At 37.7% G+C, this 15,544-nt stretch overlaps 1 protein-coding gene across 1 annotated transcript in view; it reads right to left on the bottom strand.

Moving 5' to 3' along the window:
• The window catches only part of LOC140306760 (sodium channel protein type 4 subunit alpha B-like), a 73,912-nt gene that overhangs the window by 17,371 nt on the left and 40,997 nt on the right, over positions 1-15,544 (bottom strand). The window contains exons 11-19 of the mRNA XM_072385351.1: positions 15,234-15,437; positions 8,411-8,665; positions 8,173-8,244; positions 7,636-7,737; positions 7,182-7,529; positions 6,791-6,962; positions 6,289-6,476; positions 1,211-1,274; positions 803-957 (exon numbers count right to left, since the gene is read on the bottom strand). Of these exons, the coding sequence (XP_072241452.1) occupies positions 803-957; positions 1,211-1,274; positions 6,289-6,476; positions 6,791-6,962; positions 7,182-7,529; positions 7,636-7,737; positions 8,173-8,244; positions 8,411-8,665; positions 15,234-15,437 (1,560 nt within the window). The remainder of the gene's footprint in view (positions 1-802; positions 958-1,210; positions 1,275-6,288; positions 6,477-6,790; positions 6,963-7,181; positions 7,530-7,635; positions 7,738-8,172; positions 8,245-8,410; positions 8,666-15,233; positions 15,438-15,544) is intronic.

Raw genomic sequence — 15,544 nt, 5'->3', positions numbered from 1 at the left:
TTTCTAAGATGTATGTGGATATGAACGTACAGACATCAGCTGATACAGGTGGATGAATAAAGTCGTAAATGAATAAAAGCCATCAGGAAGAAGCTTTAGAGGAATGAATCCCTGTTTTAGGCTCCAGAAACATCCATGTCTCTTATTAAGAGGCTTCTAAGTCAAAGTCAAACAGAAGGAGTCAGACAGAGACCCACTGTTGATGCACCTAAAAGGAGCTTTTACCTGCGTTATCATCAGTTAGCATCAGTTGCCATGGTGATACAACCTGGTAAGAAGTAAACAGGCTTCATAATGCTGAAAATTCAAAGCGCAGCCTGAAGGCACCTGGACAAGCCGGTAATCTCCTGCTGTGTTTGTATGAGTCACAGGTAGAGGTGGAAGTAGATGCTGCTCTCACTGCTCTATCTGAACCGGACCTCTGGTGTATGTGCTGGCTGACATGTTGTTTAAAAGGTGGGACAACAAAAACATGACTGGTCAGCTGAGCTCACCTCCACCTGTTCTACGTCAACATGCACAGACCCACAGTCACAGAGCTGATAACCAGCATCATGCTGGTGGTTAGTTAGGGCAGATAACCAAAAAAACAGGAGATAGCCAGCTGGAACTACTTCAAACATTTAAATTAAAACCTATTCTGTTCAGTTCTGTTTATCTTTCAACCATTTAAATTCACTTCAGTCCAATTCATTATCATTAAATTCAATCTGAATCAGTTTTTCACAGATGACAGACAGTCAGGTGGATTCAGGTCCATGTGAGAGCAGATGTTCTGATGAGGATCAGTGTGTTTGTTTACCAGAGCGGCGCTGCTCAGCAGGATGATGAAGACGATGAAGCCCTCAAACACTCTGTGCTGCACAATGAGGAGACAGACTCTCCGGAGCTTAGACCAGACCCTCCCTGCTCCCCGGGATGTGTCTACGCCTTGGATCGCACAGCAGCGGTAACAGCCTGAAACACACACTGGGGCATCAGAGCTGGTTCTGATCACAGATCCGACAGGTTGACATGCGTTTGTCTTTCTGGGATGGAAAACTAAGACAGGTTTTCAGATAATGAATGTAAATTTTTAGCACAGATTGAAATTGCATATTTGAGCAATTTTCCCCCATTTTCTCCCAGCGGTTGCTGCTTAAGTTTATTCAGCCATCAGTGGTCTGAGCGTCCCTGAAGTTAGACGGATCCTAAGTGTATGTGCACATACTGTCACAGCAGCAGTCCTCGGGTGTGTTTCTTGTTGGATCTTCATCATCTTGAAGTTTTGACATCTGTAGAAAACACATTCAGAACAGTTACACACACATTAACCTTCACATCTATGTTTCTCAGTGAGTTTAATATCAGCGGTGAAACAACACCAGCTTTTTGTCTTCCTTTCCTAATGGTGCTGTGTGGTGAATAAACTGTTTCCTGGTCACGTCTCATGGAGAAACACAAGTGGAGCCAGTGAATTAAGGCGTCTCTGAGCTTCACATAGTCACAGCTCAACAAACACGAGGTAAAGACAACATGCACACACACTGTGAAAAACACCCTCTTCTTATCCTCTTCTGTTCCTCAGCAGGTATTAAAACTCAGGAAATCAATTCAATTCATCATCTCAAGGTACTTCAGTAATACAGTCCAAATCAAGCCAATTGGAGCTCAATTCATTGTGATCAGAATCCAATCAAATCCAATTAATTCATTTCAAAATCAGTCCAATTCAATCATATAGAGCCAATTCAAAAACAGTTTCTGAGCTGAGGAAACCAACAGACTGCACAGAAACTCCCCTTTGGTCCAATCTCCCGTCCTGAGCGTACATATTACACTCTGTCATTATTTATGGAACAGAAACACAGTGTGTGAAAAACTAAGTGAACCCCATGATCCAACAGCTTTGAAGTAATGGTTTTCTGTATGACGTTATTGGGTTAGGGTCACATGATGGGAAACTGATACAGATTCACTGTCTTTTTGTCATGACTGCATATGTTCTGAATGTTTGATTAAATGTTGATAATGTTTGTTATGTTTGATTAAATGTTGATAATGTTTGTTATGTTTGATTAAATGTTGATAATGTTTGTTATGTTTGATTAAATGTTGATAATGTTTGTTATGTTTGATTAAATGTTGATAATGTTTGTTATGTTTGATTAAATGTTGATAATGTTTTTTATGTTTGATTAAATGTTGATAATGTTTGTTACGTTTGATTAAATGTTGATAATGTTTGTTATGTTTGATTAAATGTTGATAATGTTTGTTATGTTTGATTAAATGTTGATAATGTTTGTTATGTTTGATTAAATGTTGATAATATTTGTTATGTTTGATTAAATGTTGATAATGTTTGTTATGTTTGATTGAATGTTGATAATGTTTGATTAAATGTTGATAATGTTTGTTATGTTTGATTAAATGTTGATAATGTTCTGAATGTTTGATTAAATGTTGATAATGTTCTGAATGTTTGATTAAATGTATAATGTTTGTTATGTTTGATTAAATGTTGATAATGTTTGTTACGTTTGATTAAATGTTGATAATGTTTGTTACGTTTGATTAAATGTTGATAATGTTTGTTATGTTTGATTAAATGTTGATAATGTTTGTTATGTTTGATTAAATGTTGATAATGTTTGTTATGTTTGATTAAATGTTGATGTTTTTATGTTTGATTAAATGTTGATAATGTTTGTTATGTTTGATTAAATGTTGATAATGTTCTGAATGTTTGATTAAATGTATAATGTTTGTTATGTTTGATTAAATGTTGATAATGTTTGTTATGTTTGATTAAATGTTGATAATGTTTGTTACGTTTGATTAAATGTTGATAATGTTTGTTACGTTTGATTAAATGTTGATAATGTTTGTTATGTTTGATTAAATGTTGATAATGTTTGTTATGTTTGATTAAATGTTGATAATGTTTGTTATGTTTGATTAAATGTTGATGTTTTTATGTTTGATTAAATGTTGATAATGTTTGTTATGTTTGATTAAATGTTGATAATGTTCTGAATGTTTGATTAAATGTATAATGTTTGTTATGTTTGATTAAATGTTGATAATGTTTGTTATGTTTGATTAAATGTTGATAATGTTTGTTACGTTTGATTAAATGTTGATAATGTTTGTTACGTTTGATTAAATGTTGATAATGTTTGTTATGTTTGATTAAATGTTGATAATGTTTGTTATGTTTGATTAAATGTTGATAATATTTGTTATGTTTGATTAAATGTTGATAATGTTTGTTATGTTTGATTGAATGTTGATAATGTTTGATTAAATGTTGATAATGTTTGTTATGTTTGATTAAATGTTGATAATGTTCTGAATGTTTGATTAAATGTTGATAATGTTTGTTATGTTTGATTAAATGTTGATAATGTTTGTTATGTTTGATTAAATGTATAATGTTTGTTATGTTTGATTAAATGTTGATAATGTTTGTTACGTTTGATTAAATGTTGATAATGTTTGTTACGTTTGATTAAATGTTGATAATGTTTGTTATGTTTGATTAAATGTTGATAATGTTTGTTATGTTTGATTAAATGTAGATAATGTTTGTTATGTTTGATTAAATGTCGATAATGTTTGTTATGTTTGATTAAATGTTGATAATGTTTGTTATGTTTGATTAAATGTTGATAATGTTTGTTATGTTTGATTAAATGTTGATAATGTTTGTTATGTTTGATTAAATGTTGATAATGTTTGTTATGTTTGATTAAATGTTGATGTTTGTTATGTTTGATTAAATGTTGATAATGTTTGTTACGTTTGATTAAATGTTGATAATGTTTGTTACGTTTGATTAAATGTTGATAATGTTTGTTATGTTTGATTAAATGTCGATAATGTTTGTTATGTTTGATTAAATGTCGATAATGTTTGTTATGTTTGATTAAATGTTGATAATGTTTGTTACGTTTGATTAAATGTTGATAATGTTTGTTATGTTTGATTAAATGTCGATAATGTTTGTTATGTTTGATTAAATGTCGATAATGTTTGTTATGTTTGATTAAATGTCGATAATGTTTGTTATGTTTGATTAAATGTTGATAATGTTTGTTATGTTTGATTAAATGTTGATGTTTGTTATGTTTGATTAAATGTTGATAATGTTTGTTACGTTTGATTAAATGTTGATAATGTTTGTTACGTTTGATTAAATGTTGATAATGATTGTTACGTTTGATTAAATGTTTATTACGTTTGATTAAATGTTGATAATGATTGTTATGTTTGATTAAATGTTGATAATGTTTGTTACGTTTGATTAAATGTTGATAATGTTTGTTACGTTTGATTAAATGTTGATAATGTTTGTTACGTTTGATTAAATGTTGATAATGTTTGTTACGTTTGATTAAATGTTGATAATGTTTGTTACGTTTGATTAAATGTTGATAATGTTTGTTATGTCTGATTAAATGTTGATAAGTTCTGAATGTTTGATTAAATGTTGATAATGTTTGTTATGTTTGATTAAATGTTGATAATGATTGTTATGTTTGATTAAATGTTGATAATGTTTGTTATGTTTGATTAAATGTTGATAATGTTTGTTACGTTTGATTAAATGTTCATAATGTTTGTTATGTCTGATTAAATGTTGATAATGTTTGTTATGTCTGATTAAATGTTGATAATGTTTGTTATGTTTGATTAAATGTTGATAATGTTTGTTATGTTTGATTAAATGTTGATAATGTTTGTTACGTTTGATTAAATGTTGATAATGTTTGTTACGTTTGATTAAATGTTGATAATGTTGTTACGTTTGATTAAATGTTGATAATGTTTGTTACGTTTGATTAAATGTAGATAATGTTTGTTATGTTTGATTAAATGTTGATAATGTTGGTTATGTTTGATTAAATGTTGATAATGTTTGTTAAGTTTGATTAAATGCTGATAATGTTTGTTATGTTTGATTAAATGTTGATAATGTTTGTTATGTTTGATTAAATGTAGATAATGTTTGTTATGTTTTATTAAATGTTGATAATGTTGGTTATGTTTGATTAAATGTTGATAATGTTTGTTAAGTTTGATTAAATGCTGATAATGTTTGTTATGTTTGATTAAATGTTGATAATGTTTGTTATGTTTGATTAAATGTTGATAATGTTTGTTATGTTTGATTAAATGTTGATAATGTTTGTTAAGTTTGATTAAATGCTGATAATGTTTGTTATGTTTGATTTAATGTTGATAATGTTTGTTAAGTTTGATTAAATGCTGATAATGTTTGTTATGTTTGATTAAATGTTGATAATGTTCTGAATGTTTGATTAAATGTTGATAAGTTCTGAATGTTTGATTAAATGTTGATGTTTGTTATGTTTGATTAAATGTTGATGATGTTTGTTATGTTTGATTAAATGTTGATAATGTTTGTTATGTTTGATTAAATGTTGATGTTTGTTATGTTTGATTAAATTTTGATAATGTTTGTTATGTTTGATTAAATGTTATAATGTTTGTTATGTTTGATTAAATGTAGATAATGTTTGTTATGTTTGATTAAATGTTGATAATGTTTGTTATGTTTGATTAAATGTTGATAATGTTTGTTAAGTTTGATTAAATGCTGATAATGTTTGTTATGTTTGATTTAATGTTGATAATGTTTGTTAAGTTTGATTAAATGCTGATAATGTTTGATTAAATGTTGATAATGTTCTGAATGTTTGATTAAATGTTGATAAGTTCTGAATGTTTGATTAAATGTTGATGTTTGTTATGTTTGATTAAATGTTGATGATGTTTGTTATGTTTGATTAAATGTTGATAATGTTTGTTATGTTTGATTAAATGTTGATGTTTGTTATGTTTGATTAAATTTTGATAATGTTTGTTATGTTTGATTAAATGTTATAATGTTTGTTATGTTTGATTAAATGTAGATAATGTTTGTTATGTTTGATTAAATGTTGATAATGTTTGTTATGTTTGATTAAATGTAGATAATGTTTGTTATGTTTGATTAAATGTTGATAATGTTTGTTATGTTTGATCAAATGTTGATGTTTGTTATGTTTGATTAAATGTTGATAATGTTTGTTGTGTTTGATTAAATGTTGATGTTTGTTACGTTTGATTAAATGTTGATAATGTTTGTCGTCATTAAGTCAGAGCTGTATGTACATATCTAAGTGTATAGATGTGTCATAATGTCAGCACACAAATGTGTTTAAAAGGCAAAAAAAGGTTCAAGATTTAAAAAACTGTAAAAGCTTCAATTTAGATTCAGAATATCAGAATCTAATTTACCTGCTGGTCTTTCTCCTTTTTACCCTCAGGAGTCTTGAATTTGATGTTGGCCTCAGCTGCGGGGGCCTGGCAGGGCACTATGTCCTCGCCCTCTTCGCCCAGATTGTCACGGTCAAAGCCCTGCTGGTCTGAGGTTGCCAGGGTTAAAGCCAGGTACTCCTTCCTGCCACTGTTCTTACCCTCAGCAGCTGTGAAATAATGACAGTTTTTGTGATGAACCTAAATATCACCAACAGAACAGTGGTTAGAGTGGGTCGTCCAATAACTGGAAGGTTGGCGGTTCAATTCCCTCTCTTGCCACTCAAAAAGATTGGTGGGGTGACAGTCAACCCTTGAGCAAGGCACTGTACCCCAATGCTCCCTGGGTGCTGTGAATGGCTGCCCACCACTCCATCTGTCTCTGTGTGCGTGTCAACAGCTGCTAACATGGGTTAAAAGTGGAGGAGGAATTTATATCCATGACAATAAATCTGATCTTAATCTTAAAAGATCAAGCAGAAACCTTTGTGATCCAGATCAACATTGTTCTTCTTTCCCAGCAAAGTCCGGACATGCTCCAGGATCCAGGTGTTGGTCTGGGTTATGACGATCTGCAGGTTGTTTGTTCCTTTTTCTTCTGCCAACTGAGAAGAACTGAAGGAGCCCAACAGCAGACTGAGGAACAGGTTCAAAATCTGCAACAAAACCAGGAACACAGTTCAATTTCACAACATGCAAAGGGTCAAATTTAACAGTCTGGAACTGAGCTGCAGGTGATGTGATGATCAGCTGTTTGTGTGTTTCTTTACTCTTCTTCTTTTGCCTCTATTCAGGCCAAATGTGATCGTTTCCAGTCATGATTTACGGCTGTAAGTTTGTTGCTTCAACAGAAAGACAAAAAGCTGCGGACTCACCAGCAGGTTTCCGATAACTATGACCATCATGAAGAAGATCACACAGGTGCTCTGACTGGACACCTCCATGCAGTCCCACAGGGTCTCGATCCACTCCCCACACAGGATTCTGACGATGAGGAGGAAGGAGTGGAAGAAGCCCCACATGTGCCACCGAGGAAGCTCGCAGTCCGTTGAGATCTTACAAACGCAGCTTTCATAGTCATTCTTGAACAGCTGCATGCCAGCCACACTGAACACGAAGACCATGAAGAGCAGAACGAGGCTGAGGTTCCCCACTGAGGTCCAGATGGTCTTCATCAGCAGGTGGAGCTCCGCCCACCAACGCTCCAGCCTCAGCAGCCGCAGCTGGTTTCCAGGTGAATAAGGCAGCAGATGAGGACACAACAGGAAGTAACATTAACAGCATTTGCTCTGTCATCAGCAATCATGATGATGTCATTATCACACTGACCAATCGCAGGGCTCGCAGCAGACTCAGCCCCTCGACTTCAGTCAGCAACAGTTCCAACAGACCAGCAACCACGACAACAAAGTCAAAGATGTTCCGGCTCACCTGTAACAACGGCAACAGATCAATCATCACTGTTTCTATGAGAATGCCAACTTCACTGAGAAGTGAAAAACAAGGTTATGGCGTTCTGTCTTATGGCCAGCAGGGGGCAACGTCCTAATGAGTTTAACATTTTTATAACAGTGTGACATGTACTTTGGGAATAACAACCTAATTTACACTAACAAAAGCAGTTGCAGTGAAGGGGGCGGGGCTAAAGATTTATGTCCTGTTTAATAGTTAAAACCAATCAGAGCGCAGGGGGCGGTGCTAGGGTTTGACTGACAAACTGCTTCCCAATATGTGGTTTCTGCAGCTGTCAGTCAGAGCCACCACTTCTGCGTAACTTTTGATTTCAAAAGGTCAAGATGTTTATGGTCAGATCAGTAACTCGTTTTTTGATGGAGTGACTCTAATATCACAAAGAACACACTTCACCTGGAAGTAGCTGCGAAGGCCCAGAGCCACAAGTCTGATGAGCAGCTCCGTTGTGAATATCGCAATGAAGATCTGCAGGGACAAAGGTCAGGGTTAGACTTCCTCTGTCATCAGACTGGAACAACTTAGCTGTGTCTCAGTCATGTGATCAGAGTAAATAAACTCATCAAGATGCCATTATTAAAACTACTGGAAACTAAATGTTCTAAGAATCTCTGATCGGGACTTCATCACTGACCACATTTGCTCTGGTCAGCAGGTAATCTGTGTCATGTGACATCGGATAATGCTCCATGGCCATGAAGATGGCGTTGATGATGATGCAGACAGCGATCCCCAAGTCGAAGAATGGGCTCTCAACAAAGGGGCAAAGCTGCTGTCTGAGCCACCTCCAGCAGCCACAACAGTCCTTCCTCAGAAGAGTGTCGATGCATCTCTGCACAGGTGGATTCTTCTTGTCCGGTTCCTCTGGGAGCTCCGCCCTCCTGGAGGCCTGCCGGCCAATAAAAACACCTGAGGTCAGCCTTGCAGGATGATGTCACCTGGACTCACTCCACAGTATTATTTTCTAATAAAGCAGCTTATAAAGATGAATGAATAAAACAGATTTTTAAAACCTCATCTTCAGCGTAGATGTGTTAAAATCACTTATGTGTGGTTTGAACTACAAAATGCTGGTTTAAAACCACAATAAGAGAAGAGTGATTGGGCTTTTAGAGTTTCAGCTGCCTTTTTGAGAATTAAATAAATCACATTACAACCTGTAATTGAGGGGAATCGTTAATTTAACACAGAAAATGCACCTTAACAAATGTGGTTTAAATGCACTAGAATATTAAGTGTTATAAATTCATCCTACAAACAGAATATGAAACACAACTAAATTATTCAGATTAATACAATAATATATGTTCTGACTAACAGCTGCAACGATGGAAATATATTGATTTACTTTATTTACTCTAATATAAAGATTGCAATGGTTTTATAGGGATATTTTACAATATGATACAATACAAGTAAAAATGTGTGCTTGGATATGTATTAATCTAATTTTAGCTCTAAGATCTGATGCTGACAGTAAACTTTAGAAATCACATACTTAGTCCATGTGTGTGTAATCAAAGTGTCACATGATCTCTACATGAGAGAACCAGTCAAAGCTGAAAATAAATATTAAAAAGTCTGACTATTCCTCAGAGTATCATTGAGCAGAAACACCACAAAGATGGACTATTGTTTGACTATGTTTTTTTACCATCAAGGAAACGCTGTCTGGTACAAACCCAACACCTTAACCCCAACACCATCATGCTGTGGCATGTTTTCCATCAGCTGGCACTGGGAAAAATCAGAACTGAAGGTGCTAAATGAACCCGTTTCAGTCTTCCAGAGATTCAAGGCTGGAAGGTCAAAGCAGCTCAATGACCCTCAGCCTACTGCTAAGATAACACTGAGTGTTTTGTTGGAAACGTTCAAATGTGTTGGAATACCCCGTGTTTGATCCAACTGAGAATCTGCTGAAGGTGCGGTGGTTTGAGTCCCAGCTTCTCCGGGTCACTTATCGAAGCATCTTTGGGCAAAACGCTGAGCCCCATATTGCATCCATTGGGTTATGAATGTGTGTGAATACACTGTGTAGCCGACAATCTCTCCCTATTAATAGTATGATGATGATGATATTAGTATCAATAACAACAACAACCATAATAATAATAATAATAATAATAATAATAATAATAATAATAGGTACACATTTTAACACCAGCTAGCGATAGCTAATGTTAGCTAGCTCAGTTAGCTCCTGGCTTCAGGGCACAAAGCCTGATGGTGTGTTTGTAGTTTACTTCATCTGTGCACTACTTTCTGTGGAGCATGTGAAAGAAAGGCTGTGCTCTCTAAAGTGAATGAGACATTTCAGTAGTAATTTCAAACAATAAACAATAAAATGGGCGACTCACTGATGAACATGTTATTGGGATTATTGTTATTGGCGCTTCAGGGAGAAACTGTCCTGTTATATATTTACTCTAGATGGTATTTCCTTGGCTTTCTGACCAGGATCTGTCCTCTGACTCACACATAAAACTGGTTTCTGCCTTCTTTCACCTTCGTAATATCATTAAAATCAGGACCATCCTGTCTCAGGGTGATGCAGAGAAACTGCTCCATGCATCTGTTCCTTCAGGACTGAACTACTGTAATTCCTTATTATTGTTCTGTCCCACATATTCTCTGAAAAGCCTCCAGCTGATCCAAAACCCTGCAGCCAGAGTTCTGATGAGATCTAACAGCAGAGATCATGTTTCTCCAGTTTTAGCTTCTCTTCATTGGCTCCCTGTTAAATTCAGAATAGAATCTAAGCTTCTTCTCCTCACATATAAAGCTCTTAATGACCGAGCTCCATCACATCTTAAAGATCTCACAGTTGGATATTTCCCCAACAGAGCACTTTGCTCTCAGGCTGCAGGTTTCCTTGTGGTTCCCAGAGTTTCTAAAAGCAGGATGGGAGGCAGAGCCTTCAGTTATCAGGCCCCTAAAAGCAGAATGGGAGGCAGAGCCTTCAGTTATCAGGCCCCTAAAAGCAGAATGGGAGGCAGAGCCTTCAGTTATCAGGCCCCTAAAAGCAGAATGGGAGGCAGAGCCTTCAGTTATCAGGCCCCTAAAAGCAGAATGGGAGGCAGAGCCTTCAGTTATCAGGCCCCTAAAAGCAGAATGGGAGGCAGAGCCTTCAGTTATCAGGCCCCTAAAAGCAGAATGGGAGGCAGAGCCTTCAGTTATCAGGCCCCTAAAAGCAGAATGGGAGGCAGAGCCTTCAGTTATCAGGCCCCTAAAAGCAGAATGGGAGGCAGAGCCTTCAGTTATCAGGCCCCTAAAAGCAGAATGGGAGGCAGAGCCTTCAGTTATCAGGCCCCTAAAAGCAGAATGGGAGGCAGAGCCTTCAGTTATCAGGCCCCTAAAAGCAGAATGGGAGGCAGAGCCTTCAGTTATCAGGCCCCTAAAAGCAGAATGGGAGGCAGAGCCTTCAGTTATCAGGCCCCTAAAAGCAGAATGGGAGGCAGAGCCTTCAGTTATCAGGCCCCTAAAAGCAGAATGGGAGGCAGAGCCTTCAGTTATCAGGCCCCTAAAAGCAGAATGGGAGGCAGAGCCTTCAGTTATCAGGCCCCTAAAAGCAGAATGGGAGGCAGAGCCTTCAGTTATCAGGCCCCTAAAAGCAGAATGGGAGGCAGAGCCTTCAGTTATCAGGCCCCTAAAAGCAGAATGGGAGGCAGAGCCTTCAGTTATCAGGCCCCTAAAAGCAGAATGGGAGGCAGAGCCTTCAGTTATCAGGCCCCTAAAAGCAGAATGGGAGGCAGAGCCTTCAGTTATCAGGCCCCTAAAAGCAGAATGGGAGGCAGAGCCTTCAGTTATCAGGCCCCTAAAAGCAGAATGGGAGGCAGAGCCTTCAGTTATCAGGCCCCTAAAAGCAGAATGGGAGGCAGAGCCTTCAGTTATCAGGCCCCTAAAAGCAGAATGGGAGGCAGAGCCTTCAGTTATCAGGCCCCTAAAAGCAGAATGGGTGGCAGAGCCTTCAGTTATCAGGCCCCTAAAAGCAGAATGGGAGGCAGAGCCTTCAGTTATCAGGCCCCTAAAAGCAGAATGGGAGGCAGAGCCTTCAGTTATCAGGCCCCTAAAAGCAGAACGGGAGGCAGAGCCTTCAGTTATCAGGCCCCTAAAAGCAGAATGGGAGGCAGAGCCTTCAGTTATCAGGCCCCTAAAAGCAGAATGGGAGGCAGAGCCTTCAGTTATCAGGCCCCTAAAAGCAGAATGGGAGGCAGAGCCTTCAGTTATCAGGCCCCTAAAAGCAGAATGGGAGGCAGAGCCTTCAGTTATCAGGCCCCTAAAAGCAGAATGGGAGGCAGAGCCTTCAGTTATCAGGCCCCTAAAAGCAGAATGGGTGGCAGAGCCTTCAGTTATCAGGCCCCTAAAAGCAGAATGGGAGGCAGAGCCTTCAGTTATCAGGCCCCTAAAAGCAGAATGGGAGGCAGAGCCTTCAGTTATCAGGCCCCTCTCTGTGGAACCAGCTGCCAGTTTGGCTTCAGGAAGCAGACACCCTCTCTACCTTTAAGATCAGGCTGAAACTTTCCTTTCTGATAAAGCTTATAGTTAGGGATGGCTCAGGTGAGCCTGAAACATCCCATAGTTCTGCTGCTATAGGCCCAGCCTGCTGGGGGAGCTCCCATGATGCACCTCTCCTCCCTCCATGTACAGATGACATCATTGCTGTCATTAACTTGTGTTTCTCTCTCTCAGCAGGTGTCTCTGGCCTGGTGTTACGCTGCTTGTTGTCCCCTCTTTCCTGTCCTCTCAGCCCCAGCTGGTCCAGGCAGATGGACCCTTCCTGGTTCTGGTTCTGATGGAGGTTTCTTCCTGGTTCTGGTTCTGATGGAGGTTTCTTCCTGTTAAAGGGAGTTTTTTCTCTCCACAGTCGCCTCGTGCAGCTCAGGATCAGAGAGAAGTTTCAGTGTAATCTGTTGGTTTCCTTAGCTAGGAAACTGTTTTTGAATTAATTCTGTATGTATGAATTGGACCAATTTTCAGTTCAATTCAATTCAGTTTTATTTATAAAGCGCCAAATTACAACAAATGTCATCACAAAGCACTTAAATAATATAGTCCAATTCAAGCCAATTGGAATTCAATCAATTAATTTAAAAATAATCCAATTTTTGAATTTGATTAATTAGATTTGATTGAATTATGATTACAAAGAATTTGACTCTAATTGGCTTGAACTAGACTGAATTGCTGAAGTGCCTTCAGATGACATTTGGCGCTATATAGATAAAACTGAATTGAATTTAAATAAATTCAAACCAAGCATGTGTTTGAAATGACAGTGAAAGTGACCAATCACATGGGCTGTGTAATGACAACCTGTATGACCACTTCCACTCATGGTAAGAGATTAAAAAGATGTTGCCAGGTCAGGATTTTGCACTTGAGTGCCCATACTGCTGGTATGAAGGTGTAATTAAGTGGTGGTCATGAACCGCAATATGGAAACATCTGGGAGAAGCTGGTGGCTTTGCAAAGGCGAATGGATCGTTTCTGTGACCAGAATGAACAAACAGAGTAAATCGTGTCCATTGAAATATGACTACTCGCCCTAACCCAATAATCATAATCTAATCTGCTTTCCTGCTCTCCTGGCAATCAAGGACTTCTCCATGGCAACCTGCTGTGGTATCACGATGACATCCTGTGAACTGACACACCACTGGTTGAGAACCAGACACAGCAACTCTCTGGGTTTACCCCCATCCCACGCCTTCGTATGTCTTGCGTTTTTTATGTGTGAAACGAGCAAATGTTTGTTTATGTTGTGAGTTTTATGTTGGATGGTGAGCTGTGTTACTGTTCTTGATGTGCTGAGGTTTTTTTCCCGACCCCACATTGTTCTCCCCTTGGAGTCTGTGGCTGTGTTTTTTCCTCTCTCCTCTCCTCTTGTCTCCCGCTCCCCCCCGAGCAACCGGTGGCGCCCTCGAAGGCTCATATAAACGGCATTTCAATCTGCGTGCAATGTAATGTTGTAATGCTTGATTGACAATAAATGCTTCTGATTCTTATTCTGATTCTGATTCTTGCGCTAATCAGTCAGGAGCATTTGCATTTTTTATTTAGGGTGTCTCAGTTACACTTTCAGACTCTGACCTTAATTCTAAAAGTCATTTTTGATGTAGGACAGCTGAAGTGAACAAGAGTCAGAGGTTCCACGGTTCTTACTTCTTCTTACCCTTCAAAGTGGTAGATATGTTGTGTAGGTTAAATGATATAAAGCCCAGTGATCCAATCCCTGTCCTGGATCAGTGCCTTTGTTTGGATATTTCCTTCTCTGATTTCCTTGACTGTTTCTCCCCTAAAACTCTTCTCCCACCTGACAGACCGGCAACCCTGTCCCAAGAGTCAATCTCATCATTGCACATGCTTAAAAGCAACAGCTACAAATGATTCATATTGTATAATTATTATTTTCTTTTGGTTGATTAAAAGTATTGTTAATACGGTACTGAAAGTATAAATACTGTGTAAACTAATTACAGTTTATTTAGAGTTTGATGATTATTAAGAGTTTGCGGATCAATTGATTTTGACTGGCAGAGAAGTTTGTGTTCTTTTGAATAAAGTGAAATGGAGTAAAGAGGCCTTCATGTAGCTCAAAAGTTAGCACGTTAGCAACTGTCGGAGCAGAGGGCGCAACATTAGATTACAGAACAGGAAATCAACGATGTGGTGATCATTTTTGTATTCCACAAGCTTCATTCTTAGGAACACTTTTGTCTTTTCAGCTGTAACCTTGCTAATGATGCTGAATATACACAGAATAGCCAAAAAAAGCTGTCATAATCAATGTGTGCAACTGGTTGGGAGAGTTCCCATCCCATCAATGAGTCTAAGGTTGCTTGTATGTTTCTGAAAGGGTAAACATATCCACTCCAACAGAGTTTGACTTTAAATACTTAAGTTTGAAAATAAATTTTAATAGAATTACATGTATCTTATCCATTTTTAGATATATAGAAAACAACTTAACTTTTGAGTCATCGGGTTATATCTTAATGCAGTGATCATGTCACTTATGACCTTCTGCGTAAAAGGCTCCACATCATCTCGTAAGATCACCCTGAAGCCCACAGAAAGTGCACAGAAACCAGCTCTAAAAGTTTTCATCCCATTACTGTCAGATCCTAAAGGAACTTAAACTGGGATAACATGTGAAATAGACTGATTCTGTTTTAGTTTATGACATGTTTTATGGTCTAGCCCCACCTCCACTGTAAGAATGTATGAAATTGCTTAAACAGTTTGACATCGAAAGTTCACCTGAAACAGACTAGGAGGTGTTTTTATGCCACTTCCTGTCAGTATGACCTTCACAGCTGATTTGATTTTCTATCCAATCAAACCTCTTCATACAGTCGAGTTTTTCATTCAGCTGACAGGTTCAATAAAGCAGCTGCAGGCAGCTCCCCACAACAACCTCAGGGACATCAGAGGCGACCTGTTGATGAAGATCTCACCTCCTCTTCCTCTCTCCTCTTCAGCACCTCCACAATGCGACTGAACTCTTCTTCTGTCTTTTTGGCCTCGGCAGCATCAGCCTCTTCCTGCTCCACCCGTGCCATGGCAACCGCTGCCATGGTGATGCTGAGCAAGAAGAAACCTCCAGGGAGGAATATGAGCATGAAGACGGTGAAATAGGACTTCCCTGCCGCTCGCAGCGTCTGCAGACAGACATGCAGACAGGTCAGTGTTCTGGTACCACTTCCTGTCATGATGATTAAAACTGCTTCCTTCACACAAATGTCTCTGAATGAGTGAACATCCATTT

Source organism: Leuresthes tenuis, unplaced genomic scaffold (assembly GCF_036924035.1).
Source record: "Leuresthes tenuis unplaced genomic scaffold, fLeuTen1.0.hap1 SCAF_5, whole genome shotgun sequence".
Taxonomy (NCBI): domain Eukaryota; kingdom Metazoa; phylum Chordata; class Actinopteri; order Atheriniformes; family Atherinopsidae; genus Leuresthes; species Leuresthes tenuis.
The sequence above is the reverse complement of the archived record's forward strand: the minus strand, read 5'-3'. Positions and strand labels throughout refer to the sequence as shown.